Source organism: Schistocerca serialis, unplaced genomic scaffold, assembly GCF_023864345.2.
Source record: "Schistocerca serialis cubense isolate TAMUIC-IGC-003099 unplaced genomic scaffold, iqSchSeri2.2 HiC_scaffold_897, whole genome shotgun sequence".
In the NCBI taxonomy this organism is placed as follows: domain Eukaryota; kingdom Metazoa; phylum Arthropoda; class Insecta; order Orthoptera; family Acrididae; genus Schistocerca; species Schistocerca serialis.
In genome coordinates this window covers 1,878,620-1,904,516 of record NW_026048515.1, presented here as the reverse complement: position 1 = coordinate 1,904,516, position 25,897 = coordinate 1,878,620, and the positions used below count along the sequence as shown (strand labels likewise).

The following is a 25,897-nucleotide window of genomic DNA, read 5'->3' as shown; positions in this document are numbered from 1 at the left end:
CCAAAGGATTGCAAACCTACAACCTCCTTCCTGGTCAGCATGACCAACTGTATTTTCACCCACAGTTACTTTTCCTTTGAAGGCATCACATGCAAACAAACACATGGTACGGCTATAGACATCCACTTGGCACCATCAAGTGCCAACCTACCCATGAGCCTTCTAGAGGAATCCTTAACCGCACAGAATCTGAAGCCTCTCACCTGATTCGGGCTCATTGATGACGTCTTCGTAGTCTGAATCAAGGGTGATGACACACTATTCACATGCCTCCAGAACCTGAACATCTTCTCCCCCTTTTACTTCACCTCATCCTCCTCAACCCAACAACCCACTTTCCTCAATGTTGACCTCCACCTCAAGATGGCTACATCAGTACCTCTGTACATATCAAACCTACCAACCATCAGCAAAACCTTCACTTTGAAAGCTGCCACACATTCCAAACCAAGAAGTCCCTTCCATACAGCCTAGCCACCTGTGGGCATCACATCTGTAGTGACGACCAGTCCCTCTCATAATACCCTGTGGCTCTCACTGAGGCCTTCAGAGACAGTAATTACTCCCCCCCCCCCCCTTCCCCCTGTCCTTCCACAACATTGTACAGAAACAGGTCTCCCATGCCATACCTTTCCAGTCTCCCACCACCTCACGAAATTCTTCTGTCTAGCCACAGAGGAGCATTTCCCTTGTGACTCAGTACCACCAAGGATTGTAGCAACTGAGTCACATTCTCCGCAAGGGTTTCGACTACCTCTCGTTGTGCTCTGAAATGAGGAATGTTCTATCCACTATCCTCCCCATCCCTCCCACTGTGGTTTTCTGCCACCTACCAAACCTACACAATATCCTCGTCCATCCCTACTCAACCCCATCTCCCAACCCCTTGCCTCAATGCTCACATCCCTGTGACATACCTAGATGCAAAACCTGGCCATACATCCTCCCACCACCACCTACTCCAGTCCGGTCATGAACATCACTTATCTCATCAAAAGCAGGACTACCTGTGAAAGGCTCCCAGAGACCAGTGTGGCCTGAGCTCCCAGTTGGTGCACATCAACAGCGCAGAAAGATAGGTATATAGCTTCTTTTCTGTGTTTACTTCGTAGATTCTTACTTAAATTGCGTGTGAGTTTCGAATAGGAGGTTTAATTTCGAGTTTTAGTTACTGTAATCATAAATTCAGGCAGATTGTAGCGCTGTCGTTAGGCATTTGTACAGGTTAGTTCATACATTCTTTGCGTGTTTCCCTTGCGTTATCTAGGCACGGATTCGTGTCTCAGTAACTGTTGTTCAACATCGATTAGAATGGACAGGGACTGTGATTGCTGTGTTTGGATGAGGGCTGAGTTGGCTGGCATCCCTTCGCTCACAGCTGCAGGCAGCACTGACTTCGGTTGCGCAGCTTGAGGCTGTTGCCAATGGGCACCACTGTGGGGAGCCGGACTTAGGTATCACGGGGATGTAAACCTCGTCCCGTCTGTCCCCAGATCGATTTGCCGCTGTGGTTGCCCTGGTTGCTGCCCGCAGTGGGGCTGAGCCCTCGCCTGTCGTTGATTGGGAGGTCGTTCCAAGGCGTGGCAGGCAGCGGAAGACGTCCCCGGAGGCTGATCAGAAAGCCTCCCCGGTGCGTCTGACAAACAGGTTTCAGGTACTGTCTCTGGCTGAGCCAGATGCAGCTGCCTGCCCTGTTTCAGAGGATGATTCTCAGCCTTCAAGGTCCAGGAAATCGGAGAGGGTGGGCTTATTGGTAGTTAGGAGCTCCAATGTTAGGCGCGTAATGGGGCCCCTTAGGGATATGGCGGCTAAGGAGGGAAAGAAATCCAGTGTGCATTCCGTGTGCATTCCGGGTGGAGTCATTCCTGATGCGGAAAGGGTCCTTCCGGATGCCATGAAGAGCACAGAGTGCAGCCAGCTGCAGGTGGTGGCACATGTCGGCACTAATGATGTGTGTTGCTTTGGATCTGAGGAAATTCTCTCTGGATTCCAGTGGCTATCTGATTTGGTGAAGGCTGCGGGTCTTGCTTACGAGATGAAGGCAGAGCTCACCATCTGCAGCATCGTTGACAGAACCGACTGCGGACGTTTGGTGCAGAGCCGGGTGGAGGGTCTGAATCAGTGGCTCAGACGGTTTTGCGACCATGTTGGCTGCAGATTCCTTGACTTGCGCCATAGGGTGGTGGGGTTTCGGGTTCCGCTGAATAGGTCAGGAGGTCACTACACTCAGCTGGCTGCTACACAGGTAGCGGAGGCTGTGTGGCGTGACTGGGCGGTTTTTTAGGCTAGAAGGCTCTGGGGAAAGTACGGGTTGGGCTGCACTCTCAAAGGGTGCATGGCAGATACAGGACGTGCTTGGATCAAGGAACAGTTAGAATTGTAGTTGTAAATTATTGTAGTTGTGCTGGGAAAGTCCCTGAGCTTCAAGCGCTAATAGAAAGCACAGAAGCTGAAATCGTTATAGGTACAGAAAGCTGGCTAAAGCCTGAAATAAGTTCTGCAGAAATTTTTATGAAGTCTCAGATGGTGTTCAGGAAAGATAGATTAGGTAGAATTGGTGGTGGAGTGTTTGTGTCTGTCAGTAGTGGTTTATCTTGTAGTGAAGTTGAAGTAGATACTCCGTGCGAATTGGTATGGGTGGAGGTTATACTTAACAGCCGAACTAAGTTAATAATTGGCTCCTTCTACGAGCCCCCAGACTCCGATGATATAGTTGCTGAACAGTTCAGAGAAAATTTGAGTCTCGTAACAAATAAATACCCCACTCATACGGTTATAGTTGGTGGGGACTTCAACCTTCCCTCAATATGTTGGCAAAAATACTTGTTCAAAACCGGTGGTATGCGAAAACATCTTCCAAGATTGTCCTAAATGCTTTCTCCGATAATTATTTCGAGCAGTTAGTCCACGAACCCATGCGAATTGTAAATGGTTGCAAAAACACACTTGACCTCTTAGCCACAAACAATCCAGAGCTAATAGAGAGCATCATGACTGATACAGGGATTAGTGATGATAAGGTCGTTGTAGCTAGGCTCAATACCGTTTCTTCCAAATCCACCAGAAACATACGCAAAATAATTTTATTTAAAAAAGCAGATAATGTGTCACTAGAAGCCTTCCTAAGAAACAATCTCCATTCCTTCCGAACTGACTATGCAAATGTAGACGAGATGTGGCTCAAATTCAGAGATATAGTAGCAACAGCAATTGAGAGATTCATACCTCATAAATTGGTAAGAGATGGAACTGATCCCCCATGGTACACAAAACAGGTCCGAACGCTGTTGCAGAGGCAACGGAAAAAGCATTTGAAGTTCAGAAGAACGCGAAATCCAGAAGATTGGTTAAAGTTTACAGGTGCGCGAAATTTGACACGGACTTCAATGCGAGATGCCTTTAATAGGTTCCACAACGAAACATTGTCTCGAAATTTGGTAGAAAATCCGAAGAAATTCTGGTCGTATGTAAAGTACACAAGCGGCAAGACGCAGTCAATACCTTCACTGTGCAGTGTTGATGGTACTGTTACCGACTACTGTGCCACTAAAGCGGAGTTATTAAATGCAGTTTTCCGAAATTCCTTCACCAGGGAAGACGAATGGAATATTCCAGAATTTGAAACACGAACAGCTGCTAGCATGAGTTTCTTAGAAGTAGATACCGTAGGGGTTGCGAAGCAACTCAAATCGCTTGACACGGGCAAGTTTTCAGGTCCAAATTGTATACCGATTAGGTTCCTTTCAAATTACGCTGATACAATAGCTCTCTACTTAGCAATCATATACAACCACACTCTCACCGATAGATCTGTACCTACAGATTGGAAAATTGCGCAGATCGCACCAGTGTTTAAGAAGGGTAGTAGGAGTAATCCATCGAACTACAGACCTATATCATTGTCGTCGGTTTTCAGTAGGGTTTTGGAGCATATACTGTATTCAAACATTATGAATCACCTCGAAGGGAACGATCTATTGATACATAATCAGCATGGTTTCAGAAAACATCGTTCTTGTGCAACGCAGCTAGCTCTTTATGGCCGCTACCGACAGGGGATCTCAAGTTGATCCTGTATTTCTAGATTTCCGGAAAGCTTTTGACACCGTTCCTCACAAGCGACTTCTAATCAGGCTGTGGGCCTACGGGATATCGTCTCAGTTGTGCGACTGGATTCGTGATTTCCTGTCAGGAAAGTTGCAGTTCGTAGTAATAGATGGCAAATCATCGAGTAAAACTGAAGTGATATCAGGTGTTCCCCAGGGAAGCGTCCTGGGACCTCTGCTGTTCCTGATCTATATAAATGACCTGGGTGACAATGTGAGCAGTTCTCTTAGGTTGTTCGCAGATGATGCTGTAATTTACCGTTTAGTAAGGTCATCCGAAGACCAGTATCAGTTGCAAAGCGATTTAGAAAAGATTGCTGTATGGTGTGGCAGGTGGCCGTTGACGCTAAATAACGAAAAGTGTGGTGTGATCCACACGAGTTCCAAAAGAAATCCGTTGGAATTTGATTACTCGATAAACAGTAATATTCTCAAGGCTGTCAATTCAACTAAGTACCTGGGTGTTAAAATTACGAACAACTTCAGTTGGAAAGACCATATAGATAATATTGTGGGGAAGGCAAGCCAAAGGTTGCGTTTCATTGGCAGGACACTTAGAAGATGCAACAAGTCCACTAAAGAGACACCTTACACTACACTTATTCGTCCTCTGTTGGAATATTGCTGCGCGGTGTGGGATCCTTACCAGGTGCGATTGACGGAGGACATCGAAAGGGTGCAAAAAAAGGGCAGCTCGTTTTGTATTATCACGTAATAGGGGAGAGAGTGTGGCAGATATGATACGCGAGTTGGGATGGAAGTCATTAAAGCAAAGACGTTTTTCGTCGCGGCGAGATCTATTTACGAAATTTCAGTCACCAACTTTCTCTTCCGAATGCAAAAATATTTTGTTGAGCCCAATCTACATAGGTAGGAATGATCATCAAAATAAAATAAGAGAAATCAGAACTCGAACAGAAAGGTTTAGGTGTTCGTTTTTCCCGCGCGCTGTTCGGGAGTGGAATGGTAGGGAGATAGTATGGTTGTGGTTCGACGAACCCTCTGCCAAGCACTTAAATGTGAATTGCGGAGTAATCATGTAGATGTAGATGAAAGCAGTCACGTGATTTACAAGCTAAGCTGCAGCCACTGTGCTGCATTCTGCTTGAGCATGACAACTCACAAACTGTCTCCAGAACGAGATTTTCACTCTGCAGCGGAGTGTGCGCTGATATGAAACTTCATGGCAGATTAAAACTGTGTGCCAGACCGAGACTCAAACTCGGGACCTTTGCCTTTCGTGGGCAAGTGCTCTACCAACTGAGCTTCTGTTAAGTTTGGAAGGTAGGAGATGAGGTACTGGCAGAAGTAAAGCTGTGAGGACAGGGCGTGAGTCGTGCTTGGGTAGCTCAGTTGGTAGAGCACGTGCCCGCGAAAGGCATAGGTCCAGAGTTCGAGTCTCAGTCCGGCACACAGTTTTAATCTGCCAGGAATTTTCATATCAGTGCACACTCCGCTGCAGAGTGAAAATCTCATTCTGGAAACATCCCCCAGGCTGTGGCTAAGCCATGTCTCTGCAGTATCCTTTCTTTCAGGAGTGCAGGTTCGCAGGAGAGCTTCTGTAAAGTTTGGAAGGTAGGAGACGAGGTACTGGCAGAAGTAAAGCTGTGAGGACGGGGCGTGAGTCGTGCTTGGGTAGCTCAGTTGGTAGAGCACTTGCCCGCGAAAGGCAAAGGTCCCGAGTTTGAGTCTCGGTCCGGCACACAGTTTTAATCTGCCAGGAAGTTTCACAAACTGTCTATCTGCATGAATGGCCATTGACAGGAAACAGCTGGACCACCCTGTTGCTGAGCACACAGCCCAATACAACGTTCCTCATTTCAGTGACTGCTTCACTGAACTTTTCCGAATTGCGAAGGTGGGAACTCTCCCTGCAATATATCCTACATACCTGTAGCAGCATTTTACTGTCCCCCACCTCTCTCCCTCCCCCTCCTTGCACCAGCCCCGTCCTTACCCACACCACCATTTGCTTCTCTCATCATACCCTGTTGCTCAGAGTCTGGCCTCAGTAGCTAGAGACAATGGTCATGTGTGTGTGAATTCTGCTTGCATGAATGTGTGTGTCTGTTGAAGGACTTTTGGCCTAAAGTTTACTTGTTTAGCAGTCCTTTTGTAGTGCCTGTCTGCGACCCGTCATCTTCACTGTATGATGAGTAGCAGTCTATCCTTTTTGTAATATTGTCATTATTCCATCCTGGATTTTCAATGATAAGATTTTTTTCACTTAACATTTGTCTGTCTGTGAATTTATTTACTTACTTATTTATTTATTGTACATATTGTATTGTAGGCTCTGTTACTTAAGACATTTTGTGGTATTGTGACTATACCAAGAGGGATATCACTGTCATTAATTTTCTGTCAGGTACATATTTTTCTATAGTTTGATAACTATTTGTTTGGACTTGACCAGCAGCACCTCCACAGGTTCAGTGCCTGATCTGAATCACACTACCTTCTGTCAGACAAAATTTCTTATTACTTTCATAGAACACTAGTTCTTTTGTAATGACTACTTTTTTAAGGCTATGTGGCTTTCGATTTTTGTCTCTCTGCTACTGGTTCTTTTTATTCGGTTTCTCATCTGACTTCAATCAGCTTATTAAGGCCAGTGAACTGAGTCACTTCCCCAGAATATTAAATTACTTGTTTTCAGTATTTTTTTCCCCCCCTTCTCTGTCTAATGAAGTGAAGTATGCTTGTGCCAGATTTTGGTTCTGTATTTACATGTAATTTTCCTGGTTAATGTTTCATGACTTTGAGGTCTTCTTCATCCATCTTGCATCTTTCTTTATACTAACACCACCTTTGTGATCTGGACACATTGTATTGAAGCTTTCACCTGTTCACGTAAAGAGTATGCACACTAGATTCAAGTTCTCTGCAGAGGTGGAGGGAGAGAATAATTGCAATTTTTAGGTGTTTTCCTTGAAGGAAAATCAGGTGGGTAGCTTAGCAACTCTGTGTACTGGAAGGCAACACTCACTGACCTATATCTTAGTGCGCAAAGCTTTCATCATCCAACCTAAAAGAGAGCAGTTTTAAAAATGCTGATAAAGCTAAAAAACTGTTTCACTCAAAAACCAACTGAACTCAGAGATCTGGCTACAGGGAAAGAGATATTAAGTCAACCATCTCTACGAAACAAAAACACAGATGTACTCAATCATCACTGGAAGATCAGTCTATAACACTATTTCCTTTCTTCAGAACTACAACAAACAAAATAGGTAGAGGCCTGGTCAGACAACATTCGTTATATTTTATGACCAACAAAGAAAATTGAAAAAATGTTGCATCCAGTAAATGACAGTCGTAGTCTCATTTTTCTGGAATTAAAATCCCTTATGAATGCGGCAGCATGAAGACACGTGGTTAATGCTGAAAGTCTGCAGAGAAATAAACTGAGTTATCGACTATCCAAAGAAATTGGCATCACTCTTAACATTCCTAAAAGAAAAACATTATTTCTCATAGCATATAGAAGTTTTGCGACTTTGTGAAGTCTCCATGTCATCATTTAGTGAACTAAATAAAGTACTGCATGGTGTAACAGGTAAGACCCAACAATGACAACAGAGGAAGTCATCAAAAGCTTGAGATCACATGTAAATCTGATGTGACATGAAATCTGTGATAGTTTATCCAAGAATGTTGCCACAAAGGCTTATGTTCTCATATGTAATGTTCCTGTCAGTCATGATAGAAAGACTGATCTCATACTAGATGACAGTAGACAAATGTATTGATTACTTTTTCATCCTATTCTGCTGTATTTTCATTGATCTGAGCATCTCAATGACTTTAATGCCTGATCCTTGAATACTTCTAATTTATTTCATGTTTTCCTTTCTATTGTTGGACGATAGAAGGCTATGAAAATCTCTGTATTTGTGCTGATTGCTAGTTCCAAGAGTCTTTGTTCTGTACTTGGTAATAACTTCATTTTCTGTTAATATTCATAACCAATGCTGGTACCACCTGCTTCTACAAAGACATTCAATTTTGGGGGAATCATCATAAACTGAAGTGCCAAAGAAACTAGTATAGGCGGGCATTTTAAAAGGCAGGCAGAATATGGTACTATGATAGTCAATGCTTGTATAAGACAACAAGTGTCTGATGCAGTTGTTAGATTGGTTACTGCTGCCACAATGGCAGGTTATGAAGATTTAAGCGAGTTTGAATGTGGGATTACAGTGATGGGATACAGCATCTCCGGGGTAGCGATGAAGAGTGGATTTACCCGATTTACCCATACAACTATTTCATGAGTGCACTGTGAATATCAGGAATCCAGTAAAACACCAAATCTCCAACATCGTGTGACTGGAATAAGATCCTGCAAGAACAGGACCAACAGTGACTGAAATAAGATCCTGCAAGAACAGGACCAACAGTGACTGAAGAGAATCATTCAGTGTTACGACAGAAGTGCAACCTTTCCGCAAATTGCTGCAAATTTCAGTGCTGGTCCACCAACAAGTGTCAGCATGCAAACCATTCAATGAAACATCATCGATATGGGCTTTCAGAGCCGAAGGCCCACGTGTGTACCCACGATGACTGCATGACACGAAGTTTTTGCGCCTCGCATGGGCCCACTAAAACCAACATTGGACTGTTGATGGCTGGAAACATGTTGCCTGGTCAGATGATTCTGCTTTCAAATTGCATCAAGCGGATGGACGTGTACAGGTATGGAGACAACCTCATCAATCCATGGACCCTGTGTGTCAGCAGGGTCATGTTCAAGCTGGTGGAGGCTTTGTGATGGTGTGGGGCGTGTGCAGTTGGAGTGATATGGCATCTCCGATACGTCTAGATATGACTCTGTCCGGTGACATGTACGTAAGCACCCTGCCTCATCACCTGCAACCATTCACATCCATTGTGCATTCCAAAGGACTTGAGCAATTCCAGCTGGACAATGCAATACCCCACACATCCAGAATTGCTTCAGAGTGGCTACAGGAAAATATTTTAAGTTTTAACACTTCCGCTGGCCACCAAACTCCCCAGACATAAACATTATTGAGCATGTCTGGGATGCCTTGCAACATGCTGTTCAGAAGAGATCTTCACATCCTCATGTTCTTACAGATATGTGGACAGATTTGTAGGATTCATGGTGTCATTTCCCTCCAGCACTACTTCAGCCATTAGATGAGTCCATGCCATGTCGTGTTGCAGCAATTCGGCATGCTTGCGGGGGCCCTACACAATATTAGGCAGGTGTACCAGTTTCTTTGGCTCATCAGTGTATATTCTGGAGACAAAAAAAAAAAAAAAAAAAAAATTGCAGTTCCAGTATTTGGCTGGCAAAAGGGTGGAGAGATGTAATCTTTATGATTATCTGTGCTATTGTTATGGATTAAATTACAAACCCCTTCACAATGTCTCACAGAATGGGAGCATGTGAAACTGTTGATGGTGGTCTGTTTGTCAAAGGGGACATAATTCTTGGTGACCTCCTTGGTGATATTTGAGAAGAAGAGATCCACACTCTAACTCTCCTCTCATCACCACGGAGATTTATTTTTAATGCCTCTGGCAAGGTGTGCTTACTAAAATGCAGAATGAAAGATGTATTACAATTTTATCATATAATCTCTGTTTTTACTTGAATTGTAGCATAATGTGTTGCTGATGTACTGCAGGATGTATTTTTTCCCTTCATAAATGAATTTCTGTTAAGGTTATATCTAACTTCTAACGAACTATTATGAAAAATTACACTTCCCGTCTCTGATTCGTCCTCTAGTAAACCACTTAAATATTTTTTACAACATTTAATTGGTAATGCAACCTACTTTTGACTCATTTATAGCACTAGTAGTACCACTATGAGGGTGCAAATTGAGTTTGCATTAAATACATGCTGTAACAATCATGAGCACTAGTTATCTTTGAGACTGGATGTAGTGAGTTGATATTAGTCAAGAATGCCTTTAAGGTGATAAAAATGCCATTATCAGTAGCCATCTGAGTTTGAACAAGGTCATGTAATAGGGCTACGAGAAGCTGGACGTTCTTTCTGTAATATTGCAGACAGATTTTGCAGGAACGTAGCCACTGTATATGATTGCTGGCAGCAGTGGTCACAAGAATGTACAATCATAAGAAGGCCAGGCTCTGGTTGGCTACATGGCACTACTGAGAGGAACAACCATAATGTTCGGTGTGAGGTCCTGGCACATCGTACTGCATCTGCAGCAGCAGTTGGTACCACAGTGACACAACTGTTACAAATTGGTTACTTAATCACAAATTCAAGCCTGTAGCATGTATACCAAACCACTGCCATTTGTAGCTTCAGTGGTGTCAAACGAGAGCTCTTTGGAGGACAGGGTGGAGCTCTGTTGTGTTTTCTGATGAAAACTGGTTATGCCTCAGTGCCATTGATGGCCATGTGTTGGATAGGAGGAGGCCAGTTGAAGGCCTGCAACCAACCAGTCTGCATACTACACACACTGGACCTACACTTGGTTATTGTCTGTAGTGCGATTTTGTATGACAGCAAATTTCTACGTCCATCTAGTGATTCAACCTGTTGTGCTGTCATTTATGAACAACATTCCGGGGGGTGTTTTCCAACAGGATAAGGCTCATCCACATACCGCTGTTATAACCCAATGTGACTGGCAGTGTGTCGACATGTTGGCTTGGCATGCTCAATCACCAGATCTGTCTCCAATCGAGCATATCAGGCAACAGCTCCAGCGTCATCCACAAACAACATTAACCATCCCTGTATTGACCAAACAAGTGCAACAGGCATGGAACTTCACCCGACGAAATGATATCTGGCACCTGTACAACACAATGCATCCATGTTTGTTTCCTTGCATTCAGTATTCTGGCAGTTACACCAGTTATTAATGTACTAGCATTTCACATTTTCAGTGATTTATGTCATGCTTACATTGGCCTATCATCTTGCATTGTTAATCACTTAAATATGTTACCTAGATGAAAGTATTCTCAAAATAACATTAATTATTTCTTGGTGTTAAAATTGTTTTCCATCAGTGTAGTATAACCTCAAAACATTAATCTTGTATTGTGATTGTTAACACAAGCCACTGAAATGATACAAATTTTAGAGATTTTTTTTATTTACAGATTTTATTGTGAAGATTTTTTACAATTATTTTGTAGGGCATACAGCTTTTCATGGAATTCAGATGTCACCCCACCACCTACTCCACCACAGCAGCCGGCACAAGCCATTATTACTGCCACCACAGTAAAAGTGGAGCCGCCTGCAAGTCCAAGTACACAGCAGGCACAGAGCTCAGTTCTCATGAGCCCAGCATCTCTCACCAGTAGTCGTGAGGATCTCCATTCTTGTCCATGGCCTGCTCCAGTGTGGCACTGCTTCCAGCCAGGTAGAACTACAATTTACTCTTAAATTTTGTTCCTAGATTGCACCATACCATCATTCATGTAACGGGTAGCCTATATTTTAATTAATTGTCATGACATGGTTTGTGTTGTACTAATTGTTCTCATAATATTGATCAGTTTATAAATACAGAGACAACGCGAAGAAAGTCCTGTGGCAATTCGTAGCTATTTGAGATCTAATTATGACCGAGTGGCTTCAGATGGGTATGGCATACCTAAAGAAATTTGTGGGCCCTCTTCCTTGTTGAACTGAGCCAATTATGAAGACTAGAGACTGTTATAAATTGTATTGGTTGATGTCTTCTTGGCCTGACAAATTTTTTGTCTGGTTTGCCGGTTAAAGAGAAGATGATATCTTGAATAAATGAAAATAATCACATTATGAAATATGATGAACTAAAGAAAACTGTCTAGACATGTCTCCAAGAGAATATATCAATGTACAAGAGGATCAGTTGAAACAATAAAAGTGTGAAGAAAAATAAAACCAATTTTCATCTGGTAGACTGCACATTCCACCAGTGAAGGCACGGCGATGCACAGTAACTAGCAACAAAGAGGAAAATTTTGCACGCATTCAACGACTTCATATGTTAATGGTGTCCTTCTGGGTGTTCATTTGTGTGTTGTTTCCATGTGAGTTGGGATGTTGTGTGTACTTGCTGCCTGGACTCCAACCAGACTGTGTGCTATTGTTGGTCCTGTGCCACTATATGTAGCTGAGTTCAGCTACAGCTAAGCCCTGTGATACTCCTTTGTTAGGGTGTGTTGCTGATGTTTGTTTCCAAAAAAATAAGTTTTGTACTAGTATGATAAATGGGAGCATTTTGCACAAACAAGTTAAAGCTATATAGAAATTCTACACAGGCTGTATTTGTAGGATTAAACATAATTTCCCCACCAATCATAGTTTCTGTTCTGTCAACATTATTTACAAACTACTTACAGGAAGCTCCTGAGAGATGGAGAAAAGATTGCTGAAAAATGGGAATATGCCCAGAAGATAAAACTTTGTACATCCTTCTCTTGTTGACAATCAGGTTATTGTTGCTGAAGATATTGGTGGTGCAAGCTACATGCTGCAAAAACTGAAGAATTCAAGGAATTCCAAGAAAAAATGCAGAAAACTGAATGCGTAGTGTTAGGAAAAAGAAATGTAGAAGATGTAGACACTGAACTGAGAAAATTCAAATGATGTAATCCTTTCAGATACTTGAGCAGATTGCTGTCATTCAGTAGCAGAAGCATAGTTGACTTAAATAATAAAATACGTTAAGGGAAGTGAGCAATAAGACAGCCCAACTCTGTCCTTTGGAATAGCAGTACAAGAAAAAGGATGATTCAAATCATCTTGAGGATCTACTCACCAAGTGGTGGCAGAACACACACACAAAAGAAAGTTATAATTAGGCAAGCTTTCAGAGCCAGTGGCTCCTTTTTCAGCAGGGAGAAGAGTTGAAGGGGAAGGAAGAAGGTTGAAGGAAAAGGATCGAAGAGGTCTAGGAAAAGGGGTGGATTCCAGGAAAGTCACCCAGAAGTGTGGGTCTCTCACTACAATACGAAATGTAGTGACAACACAGCTGAACAATCACCATCACCCGAATGTGAAACTGAAGAAGACATTGCAGATGTTTGTATTCCTGGATGTGAAGTTATTGATGCATTGCATGTTAGCATTTCTGCTGTAGCCCCTACTATATCCCCTCTTAAATGTCCAGGAAAGGTAAGAAGTATGTAAATAGAAAACTGAAAGAAATTGAAACAAGTTTTACACAAGCAACATCTTCAAAACTCTCTGAAGTGAATAATGTAGATGCACTTGGTGCAGAACCTGAATATAGTGATATGTGCATGATATTTGATGGGTGGTTTCAAAACCTAAATACTACTATCTCAGCAGCCACCTATACTGAGAAGGTACAGCTACTGACACAAAATGGTGTTTGGGCATGCCCAGCTTCTTACTGTGGGCATCTATTGCAAGATGATACACTTACTGTTGCTCTGGAATATTACCTATGTGGTGACAAAGATTGCAGCAGGCAAAGTCCTAACCAGGGTGATGTTATCTCTGTTAGTGAGAATTGTGAAAAAGGTAAAAAGATATATGAGTACATCAATAAGAGAAGCATATCTCCTCATGAAAGAGGAGAACACAAATTTAAAAATTGGTCTCACAAAATTCTACTTCTTACGACCAAAATGGTTAAAATACCAACCAGTGCATGAAGTATGCACATTTATTTACAGCACTAATTTGAAACTTGTTTGTTTTGCCATAAGAAGTATCACAGGAAAGAAGTAACAGATGGACCTGGTGCTTTTGTGTGTATGTCAGGAGCCACAAGATAAATGGTGGTTGCAGGAGTGTGCGATGTGTACTGGTGCTGAAGTGGTGACTGTTGAAGCGTTACACCTACAGGATACTGACAAAGACGTAACCTATGCATTGTGGGAGAGAGGAGAGTTGATGAAGAAGACAGTAGAGCCAGAGAAGTTTGTTAAAGAGGTTAGGCATTGAGTCATGAAAGGAATAGCTCACCATCATATCTGGAGGATTCAGAGACAGGCCATAGTAGAAGTAAAATCATCCACATCCCAGAACACTGATACATTAGTTCTTCATTTAGAGTTTGCTGAGAACTGATCTGTTGCTTTGAAGAACAAAATTCTAAGTTACCACTGGCACACATCACAGGTACCAATATTCACATGTGTTGCTCACTACCTTGGACCATCACACTGTTTTCCTATTGTCAGTGATGATCAAATTCATGGCAGTGCACTTGCATTCTAAGCAATCAGCATGATAATTGATGACATAGCATCCAGAGGCCATGCATTTCCTAAACATGTGACTGATGGTGCAGCATCTCTTTTTAAAAACTGATTTCAGCTTTAAGAGCTTATTCAACGCTGTAGTACAGGAATTAAGACAAAAAAAATGGATATTTTCAGCAACAAATCATGGAAAAAGTGCATGTGATGGTGTAGGAGGTCTCTCTGTAAACATCTTACAACAAGATTTAATCTTTAGCATGAAGCCTTTGTTGCTATAAGAGAAATGAAAGTACTTTAAGGGAATTCCATTTAAAAAAAGAGAGAAGAGTGATCTGCTATGAAGGCTGTAGCAAGAATTCAATCAAGTCAGTACTGGGTTGCATCCCGAAGTGGCATGTACATTGCAAAAACAATTCTCCACAAAATGCAGCCTGTTACTGTGTGTTAAATGCAGAGACCACAGTATACATTAGAAGACTTTATAATGAGTCACTTCATTCCTTGTGTATGACAATTAGTGGTGGGCAGGACACATAATAAGTGTATCTCATGAGCTGCCAGAAATAACCGTCTTCTTAATGATGCATCATGGTCCTGCTAATGCTTTCAAATGGCCATCATCAAAAGATCGATGTGCAGTTCCCTTTTTCCAAGTACTGCTCTTGTTGGATCATTCTTGTTTGTATGCAAATTCAGCTGGGCTATACTAGTTCAATGAGAAGCAGATGAAACAAACAAATGAACTGTTTTGTGCAGTGTTGATTGTTACATTGTAGGCAATTTTAATTCATGGAAAGTTGTGAAGAAGTAAAATCATGACAAAAGACAATAACAATTTGTGAATAATATCATAAAAAGAAAATGAGTATAAATATTCTGTATCTCATTTTTGTTATAAAATGCTTTCGAACAAGATTATGAATTGTTTTCCCACTTACTTATAATGTTGTAATGTAATTATTTTGATTAAGAAATACCAGTTTTGCATTACATTTACTTAAAATCAGTGATCAATTTAAATATTTAAGTTTCCATGATGTTTTGACCTTCAGAGTAAACTAGGTGTACCTAAAAATTTCCCACGTTCTGTAGATTCAAGTATTGCCCTCTCTTACAAGTAAAATGACCAACTAACATACCATGAAGTTTTGGGAACATTTAGGATAGGGGTTTTTGGAGAAAATAATTTCTAAATAAACAAAAAATTTCAGATCCTTTCTATTTTATGTATAAATATTTTTGACAATTTAAGAATTTCATCCAGTAATGTCATAGCTGACAGTTAGCAGTCATTCCACTTTATCATTTCTCAAGACAGTTAACACCCTGTGACTATTCATATTTTCAAAACATAAATTTGAAAAACTTACAAGTTTTTACAGTTTATTTTTCCAAAAAAAAAAAAAAAAAAAAAGGAAAAAAAAAAGGAGAGAGCGGTGTTTATATATTAATCATGTCTCTTAATATTAGGAACAAAGTATTTATTGAAAATAAAGTCAGATCTCTATCGCATTTTGTTTCTTTATTACAGTTTTTACATTTTCTCTTTTGTTATGACATTTTCACAATTACTCTCATTTAGAGAGGTCTGTAGCATTTTAATGAATCATCAGAAAATCAAAATATTGTAGTTTTGGAGAGGTATCATGTGAAACTTCAACATCTATTTTTTGTAGCAACCTCTGAAATAGTTTTGTAACCATTCACTCTTGACCTGTGTGATTTGAGATTAAATGTGAATTTTATTTAGAACTAGCTTTTTACCTGTGGCTTCACCCACCTAAAACCATATGCTTAGGCATCCACAAGAGGGGCAAGAGAGGCACTGTGTTTCTACTAAACAACAGAGTTAACTTTAAAAGTCCAAGGAAAAATACCCTGGCATTGGGTGGCAGGCTGCTGTGGCGACTGTCTTGGCACTGTTTCACAATCTTGGCAGATATGAACCTTTACAGAACTTTCTGTCATTTCCTTGTATAGAACTTGGCAAAGTACAGAAAGAGGCTGTTCTAACACTCAGCACATTACAAACACAGCTGCAGTATACCTGCTGAGCATCGGTCCTCAATTCCCACAAGATAACCTATTTGCTTGCTGCTCAATTTAATCTCGACTTCAGGCTAGTGTTTGTCTTGCACGAAGTGACTGCATTCAGTTATAGAAAGCAGTGCGACTGTAGTAGAGTAGAGAGAAGGCTGTAGGAGCATTCTCCTATACTTCATCTATGATCCCAGATGGAGAATAACTACCATTTTCTTTGTGAGAAGATGAAAAAATTGTATATCATTGTTGAAAAAGTGTTGGAATCTACTTAAACTAATGGTGCACAATCCATCATGACATGCAGCCTTAGAGGTACGAGTTATGCAGTCCAGTTGCAGTGGCTACACAATAATGTGTTGTAAGATTACGGTTCAGTCCTGAGTTGTGAAGAGTTATTTCTACTGACTAATTTGATGCTCGTTTTGAAAGAGTTCCGCCATTCACATTTATTATAAAAATATAAAAATGTATACTTTGCATATACTAATGAATCAGGCTTTTGTAATCTATCTTCAAAAAGATATTGACTAGGTAGCCTTCAACCATTTAAGATACAGTAATTTTGTGACTTCCTGTCAAATTTATTTCTTGGGTCACAACAGGTTCTGCAAGTCAACAAAGCTGTATAAGCAAAGGCACTTTTTGATTCTTGCCCCCTCTTAGATAAATTTCTGTGGACCCCCATGCTCGTATGTCACTCTTATTGCACACATGTATGTCTGTATCCCTGCTTTTTTGTTCCATAGAACTCCAGAAAGGACATTATATTTATCTGTGGTATTCGACCGTGCGGGCCAGTGGCCTTTCCACAATGATAACATCAGTTCTCACGAGGTCACCGAAGCTAAGCACTGCCGGGCTTGGCTAGCAGTTGGGTGTGTGGCTGTCCAGGTCTCAGATCTGCCAGGCACTGTTGGCAGTAGGGGTGCACTGAGCCCTTGTGAGGCCAGTAGAGGAGAGACTTGATTGAAAAGTAGTGGCTCTGGTCACAAAAACTGACAGTAGCCAAGAGGTGATGTGCTGACCACATGCCCTTACATATTCACATCCTGTGACACCTATTGTCTGAGGATGACAAAGCAGTCAGTTGGTACCATTGGACCTGTTCATGTAGACTTTGAATTTATTTGGCTGTGTGGTACAAGTAGGGATGGACGAGGATATTGTGTAGGTTTGGTAGGTGGCAGAATACCACTGTGGGAGGGGTGGAGAGGATAGTGGATAGGACATTCCTCATTTCAGAGCATGACGAGAGGTAGCCGAAACCCTGGCAGAGAATGTGATATGTCTCCTCCTCCACCCCCTCTCTGTCCGTCTCCTCCTCCACTCCTCAATGCCCGTCTCCTCCTCCACTCTCTCTTCCCATATCCTCCTCTCTCTGCACTGACCATCTCCTCCTCCCCTGCTCTGACCGTATCCTCCTCGCCCGCCCCCTCTGACCATCTCCTCCTCTGCCCTCTCTGTCTTCTCCTCTGCCCTCTCTGTCTCCTACTCTGCCCTCTCTGTCTCCTCCTCTGCCCTTTCTGTCTCTGTCTGTATTGTCTGTATCTGCCCCCCTCCTCTCTCTGTCCATCTCCTCCTCCTCCTAACGTCTCTCTGTCCATCTCCTCCTCCTAACGTCTCTCTGTCCATCTCCTCCTCCTAACGTCTCTCTGTCCATCTCCTCCTCCTAACATCTCTCTGTCCATCTCCTCCTCCTAACATCTCTCTGTCCATCTCCTCCTCCTAACATCTCTCTGTCCATCTCCTCCTCCTCCTAACATCTCTCTGTCCATCTCCTCCTCCTCCTAACATCTCTCTGTCCATCTCCTCCTCCTAACTACTATCTGTCCATATCCTCCTCCCCGTGTCTCTCTGTCAGTCTCCTCCCCACATCTCTCTGTCCATTTCCTCCTCCCTCCTCTCTCTGTCTGTTTCCATCTTCCCATGACTCACTCTGTCCATCTCCTCCTACCCACAGCTCTCTGTCCATCTCCTCCTCCCCTCTCTCCCCGTCATCTCTTATGTCCTCCGCCTCTGTCTCTCTATTTCCCCTCTCTCAGTCCATCTCCTCATAGCCCCTCTCTCTGTCACTTCCACCTAAACGGGAGCTAAGTGGTTCTTACCCTCATAGTGCCTTTTTACAGACAAGAAGTGTTACATGTACAAAGTTTGGTTAACATTGGTGTAGTGGTTGATGAGGAGATAGATCATACGTACACACATACACTCGTTAAAAAATAAAAAATAAAACCAATCATAACTCCTCATTGCAATGTCAAGAATGTAAGAAAAAGATAGATTAATGCTTACTGTAAAGATAATACAAGTAGCAGAATGGCAGAATTAAGGCAACTACCCATTAGCTTTTGGCCTCAGCCTTCATCAGAAAAAGATAGGGAAACACACAACATTCATTCGCACAAGTAAGCTCATCTTACACACGCATGACCACTACCTCTGGCATTCTGCTCCAAGCTGCTAGAGATGGCGCTCATGTGTGCACGAGGTGTGCCTACTTGTGTAAATGAATGGCGTGTTTCTTTTTCTGACGAAGGCTGTATGTGTAAGCTAATATGTAAGTGTTTTTTTTAATTGTGCCTGTCTGCAACTTAATCTGTTAGAAAATAAAAGCATATAAAAATTAACAATAATAATCAAAGGAGTTTTATATTGTTAAATTGGTAGCTTTTAATAAAATTTTCAGAGTGTTTCTTAGCACTTTTGTGTTCATAACACATGTTAACAACAACAACATTTTACCGTGTTGACATTTTAACAGTAATTTAGTCAGTGTATATGTTGTAAAGAGTTACATGGAATGTGTTAGTAACAACATTCCTCAGGTACAGTGTTTTATTGAGTGAACCATACGATTGTCCATTTACTGAACTGAGTTCTTAGTTCTGACTATCAAATCGCTGTACTTTGGTGTGGGTGAATGGAAGGGAAAAGTAGAACTCCTTGAATGTTTTTTCATGTCGGCTTTGATATTTTTGTAGGCAACAATCAGCTAGGAATAACTCTGACTCCAGTGAACTGCACTTTATAGGATAGCAGTCACAGCTTTCGCATGACCCTTTTGTTTTATAGTTTCTTCTTTGGAGGGGTTTGGGGGTGGGGGGTTGGCCTGCTGCAGATAATAGTTTGGATTGTATTCTTTTTCTCCTGTATTACTATTTTTGTGATCAAAGATTTTTTGTTTAGTGCAGTGTATATAAGTAAACAAGGAGCACTCAAGCGTAACATATGGAATGGAGTTTCAAAAATCTGCATCTAGCTGTTGCAGACGTTTGCACTGAACAGTGCTAAATTTTGACACATTATATAGATTGTACATGATACTAGTTTGTTGTCCTAGGAACACTAGTGCGTTTTAGTGGTGATACAACATGGCGACGGGCTGAGGAAATTTCGGGCTATCGCTGTGAGTGGCTACGCCTAGAAATGGCAGCTGAACAAGAACGGACACAAGATGGTGTGTCTACTGTACTTGCATTCCGCTGGGAACGAGGTGATCTGACTGCTCGATGTTCTCGTTTACAGACATTTTACACACATCATAAAGGTTGGTTGAATTGTATTGTCTAAAATGTTGATATATTTAAGGATATTGTAAGAAGTAGACTATTACAACAGTGATGCTCTTTTCTGTCCATCTGCATTTTTTCTCTGTATGTTTTATGTGCATGTGCTCTCTCTCTCTCTCTCTCTCTCTCTCTCTCTCTCTCTCTCTCTCTCACACACACACACACACACACACACACACACACACACACACACACACACACACCTACATCTACATCCATACTCCGCAAGCCACCTGACGGTGTGTGGCGGAGGGTACACTGAGTACCTCTATCGGTTCTCCCTTCTATTCCAGTCTCGTATTATTCGTGGAAAGAAGGATTGTCGGTATGCTTCTGTGTGGGCTCTAATCTCTCTTCGCGAGATATACGTAGGCGGGAGCAATATACTGCTTGACTCTTCGGTGAAGGTATGTTCTCGAAACTTTAACAAAAGCCCATACCGAGCTACTGAGCGTCTTTCCTGCTGAGTCTTCCACTGGAGTTTATTTATCATCTCCGTAACGCTTTCGCGATTACTAAGTGATCCTGTAACGAAGCGTGCTGCTCTCCGTTGGATCTTCTCTATCTCTTCTATCAACCCTATCTGGTACGGATCCCACACTGCTGAGCAGTATTCAAGCAGTGGGCGAACAAGCGTACTGTAACCTACTTCCTTTGTTTTCGAATTGCATTTCCTTAGGATTCTTCCAATGAATCTCAGTCTGGCATCTGCTTTACCGACGATCAACTTTATGTGATCATTCCATTTTAAATCACTCCTAATGCCTACTCCCAGATAATTTATGGAATTAACTGCTTCCAGTAGCTGACCTGCTATTTTGTAGCTAAATGATAAGGGATCTATCTTTCTGTGTATTCGCAGCACATTACACTTGTCCACATTGAGATTCAATTGCCATTCCCTGCACCATGCGTCAATTTGCTGCAGATCCTCCTGCATTTCAGTACAATTTTCCATTGTTACAACCTCTCGATACACCACAGCATCATCTGCAAAAAGCCTCAGTGAACTTCCGATGTCATCCACCAGGTCATTTATGTATATTGTGAATAGCAACGGTCCTATGACACTCCCCTGCGGCACACCTGAAATCACTCTTACTTCGGAAGACTTCTCTCCATTGAGAATGACATGCTGCGTTCTGTTATCTAGGAACTCCTCAATCGAATCACACAATTGGTCTGATAGTCCATATGCTCTTACTTTGTTCATTAAACGACTGTGGGGAACTGTATCGAACGCCTTGCGGAAGTCGAGAAACACGGCATCTACCTGTGAACCCGTGTCTATGGCCCTCTGAGTCTCGTGGACGAATAGCACGAGCTGGGTTTCACACGACCGTCTTTTTCAAAACCCATGCTGATTGCTACAGAGTAGATTTCTAGTCTCCAGAAAAGTCATTATACTCGAACATAATACGTGTTCCAAAATTCTACAACTGATCAACGTTAGAGATATTGGTCTATATTTCTGCACATCTGTTCGACGTCCCTTCTTGAAAACGGGGATGACCTGTGCCCTTTTCCAATCCTTTGGAACGCTACGCTCTTCTAGAGACCTACGGTACACCGCTGCGAGAGGGGGGGCAAGTTCCTTCACGTACTCAGTGTAAAATCTAACTGGTATCCCATCAGGTCCAGCGGCCTTTCCTCTTTTGAGCGATTTTAGTTGTTTCTCTATACCTCTGTCATCTATTTCGATATCTACCATTTTGTCATCTGTGCGACAATCTAGAGAAGGAACTACAGTGCATTCTTCCTCTGTGAAACAGCTTTGGAAAAAGACATTTAGTATTTCGGCCTTTAGTCTGTCATCCTCTGTTTCAGTACCATTTTGGTCACAGAGTGTCTGGACGTTTTGTTTTGATCCACCTACCGCTTTGACATAAGACCAAAATTTCTTAGGATTTTCTGCCAAGTCAGTACATAGAACTTTACTTTCGAATTCATTGAACGCCTCTCAAATAGCAAATCTGTGTACACTAAAGAAGCATGCGATTAGGAACCCTGAGCTATAATTCACTAATTCCATTTTTTGCATCCCACTATTTATTTTCCATTAGTTCATTATCCTTTTAAAGTATAGGCTGCTATTGTAGGAATAAAAAGTTAAAAGTATCCTATAGAATATAACTTTTTTGTTGATCTGACATTTCTCATATTGTACATATAAAAGTGCTTACAGACTTTACTCTTTTTGCATAACAAAGATGTACCTATGTACTCCCTCTGCCTTCTCCTCTAAGCAGTTACCTTACATTATAATATTGATATAAGGAATTAAATCACTAAATTTTGTATCTTAAATTAAAGATGCAGAGAAATTTTTAGTTTTAATAACTTTGGCCATACTTTCATCATCATATGAATAAACCTGATGTAAACAAAGACAAGAATCCGTACCATAGATATGCTAATGTTGTTATACTCTTGGATGTAGGCCTTACTGGTGTATTAGATATCTCATTGCTAAGTTACAATAAATGAAACTTTAATGGTAAATGATATTCTAATGTATTAATAGCTATCAATGTTTTCCGTAATCATGTTTTAGTTATGAGGTTTTTGTTTTAAAAATCGTGTACAGTCCCAGTCTCTGTACTATTGTGCTCTGATTATCGAACTGTTAATACACATTGCCAAAACGGCTGACACTGCTACCTGCTTCAATCCCGCGTCTGGCCATCCTGATTTAGGTTTTCTGTGATTTCCCTAAAATCGCTCCAGGCAAATGCCGGGATGGTGGTCAAGATCGCGCACGTTGAAGTTGTAAGTGAGAACGATCGTGAGAAAAATGAATTTAATACTGGTAACAAGTGTAAACTGTGCATAAAAAGAGTAGTGAAAGGCATTCGGTGCTCAATGTGTAACTTTTGGTTCCATGAGAAGTGCTCAAAGGTATCTGCAAAATTTGTAACAAATGATTTCGTGTGGACACGTCAGGAGAGCATTACGGAAACGTGCCAACGAGATATTTTTACGGGACAAAGATGCGTTAATAAAAGGACTCCAAAGTGAACTAGACACTTTAAAAACGAAATATAACGCGCTGAGTGAAAAATGTGTGAATCTAGAGACGCAAATGTGTCCGAAAACCAGCAGCCTTGTGAGCATTTCGGATCTAAACAAAGACACATGTTGCCAACCTACAAACAGTGTTCCATGGAATGTTGTGCAAAACAAAATTAAAAGTGTGAACATATTAAATGTTACAAACAAATGCGGTGCTCTCGAGTGTCAGGAAAAACGCAGGGCAATGAACAATGACAAAAATGCTTTCCCACCCCTAGATGTGAACACACAACAAACTCACGATACCGTTACTACAGTTCTCATGGCGTAAAATCAGCCAAAAAGACCGATAATAAGTACAAACAATGCCGTTAGTATAAATCTATCTACGAAAAATTACCCAAAAAGACTCTTAAAAGTGTAAACAAAAATGAAGTACGCTCTGTGAAAAAGTGCGAATGAAAAATAGATTTATATGGGGACAGCCACGCCAAGGGACTTTCTCAATAGCTTAAAAGCATCAGTAAGTCATTGGCAGTAACAGCTATGATCAAGCCAGGCGCCGATTTCAAGGAAGCGACGAAAAACATCGTGAAAAACAACTGTACTGGACAAGACAGTGTAATTATCTGTGCTGGAGCTAATGACATATACAAAAACAGAGCTATGTACATGTTTAAACAGCTTGTGAGACTTCTATTACTCATAACAAACACGAATATCATACTCGTGAACTTCAGCCACAGATACGACCTGCCTGAATACTCACCCATAAACAAAGAAATTCGTAGAATAAATGATAAACTCAAGAGCACGTGTAAGATGTTCAGTAATGTGGAACTAATAGATATCAGCTCACTTGACAGAACATACTTCACCAGACATGGACTTCACTTGAATCGTAAAGGAAAGTGCAAATTAGGAAAACTGATAAGTGAACTAATTAAAAGTAAGTCCCAAAAGACAGTCAGAGAACCAGGGTGGTATGAACCTTGTGTGAGATCAACAACAGCAGCCACTTCAACAGAGGACAACAGCAGTGCACCAGCTAGAACTGCGGATACAGCCACATCAACAGCCACGAGGAACGATAGAGCTGCCACTTGCTTATCTACCAGCAGTAAGAATGTGAGTAGCTGCAGTGAAGATTTTTTATGGACTGTCATCCTCCAGCCAGTGCCACAAAAACTATAAATATAGAAGCTCCTAATTCCTTGCCTATCCTTCTCAAAAACAGAACTTTAATTATGCACCTAAATGTACAATCAATCAAAAACAAAATAGATGAAATTGATGTGTTCCTAAGTTCAAACCCATGTCATGTTTTCTGTGTAAATGAACACTGGCTCACACCAGCTGAAATTGCCCTGTATACCCCAGAAGGATTTGAATTAGCAAGCTCATATTGTAGAACCAAAACTAGTCATGGAGGAGTCGCTATTTTTATAAAGAGAAACTCTAACATTGAATATGTAGCACAAAAAGTCGATCATTTTTGCAAAGAGCAACTTTTTGAAATTGCTGCACTATTGCTTCCCAAACTTAAATTAGTGATCATCTCTATTTATCGCACTCCTAGCTCTGATATTCATCAGTTTATTGACCAAATGGAGACTTTAAATAAGTACTTGCTGGTAAAAAACAGACACCACAAGATAGCATACATTGGTGACATTAATATAGACATACGACTCAAAACACCAACTGTCACCCACTTTCAAAACATGTTAAGGTCTAACAACTTGTACTGTATGAATAACAAGCCAACCAGATTAGATGCCTGCCTAGATAACATAATCTCCAATTTGACAAAAGACGAGTGTCAGTATGGACTGATAAATCCAGTTCTATCTGACCATGACAGCCTATGGCTAATGGTCAACTGTGAAAACTATCCTACTCAGCAACCTGAACACATTAAGAGAACCAGATTATTATATCCTGACAACATTACAAAGTTAAGGCAAAAATTATCAGAAGTTGAGTGGGACAGAGTATATAATTGTAATAACAACGATAATGCTTTTAACTTATTCATGAACATACTAACAAGCTTAGTTCAAAACTGCTGCCCACAAATAATCAAAAAGATGAAAATAGATGGTGCACCAAATAGAAAAAAGAAGCACAACTTGTTCACTCCTGAACTGCATGACGTGAGAAACACACTTATTGCCCTACATAAAATGGCTAAAACTGGTAACCTAGAATCGAAGCAGAGGTATAAAGAAGCCAGGAAGAATTATAGAACTGAAATATAGACAGCAAAGCAGAGAGCCAATGATGCTTTCATTGAAAACTCCAGCAACAAATGCAAAGCAGCCTGGCAGGTAATAAACAAAATAGCAGGGAAGCATAAAAACAGACAAGAAATTCCAATAGTGCCAGAAAAATTAAATGAATTTTTTGTTAACAGTACTAAGTTTGAAGCTACTGCTACCTCTGCACCAGATGATGCAACTTCTGAAAGTTTTACCTACAACATTCCTGACCTAAATAACTTACCCTTTAAATGGAAACAGGTGACCTGCCAAACTGTATACAAAGTCGTCACAAACCTACATGGTTCATACAGTGAAGATCTCTATGGCATCTCTATGTTGCCCCTCTTACCTTTCTGATCAATAGTACTTTTACAGCTGGAAAATTTCCTGAGGTCCTGAAGGCTACTATTGTTATCCCAATTTATAAAAAAGGAGAAAAAAACAAACCTGAAAGTTACCATCGAATATCCCTCATACCTATATTATCCAAGATAATAGAATGCTGCATTAAAACACAACTTTGCAAATACTTTGCTGAACAAAATCTTTTTTCCTCGCTCTTTGGTTTTAGGCCAGGATTGTCCACAATAATTGCAGTAGAAACTCTTGTGACAGACATACTTGATGGCTTCGAGAACAATTCCATCACTTGTGCTGTACTACTAGATCTGAGTAAAGCATTTGATACTGTATCCCATGAAATACTAAT

The 25,897-nt window shown here is 41.2% G+C and overlaps 1 protein-coding gene across 2 annotated transcripts in view; it reads left to right on the top strand.

Annotated features, from left to right (window-relative positions):
* Positions 1 to 25,897, top strand: part of LOC126452538 (HMG box-containing protein 1-like) — a 72,184-nt gene that overhangs the window by 28,793 nt on the left and 17,494 nt on the right. For both annotated transcript variants that reach the window (XM_050091099.1, XM_050091098.1), the window contains exons 3-4: positions 11,271 to 11,500; positions 19,684 to 19,890. In XM_050091099.1, the coding sequence (XP_049947056.1) occupies positions 11,271 to 11,500; positions 19,684 to 19,890 (437 nt within the window). The remainder of the gene's footprint in view (positions 1 to 11,270; positions 11,501 to 19,683; positions 19,891 to 25,897) is intronic.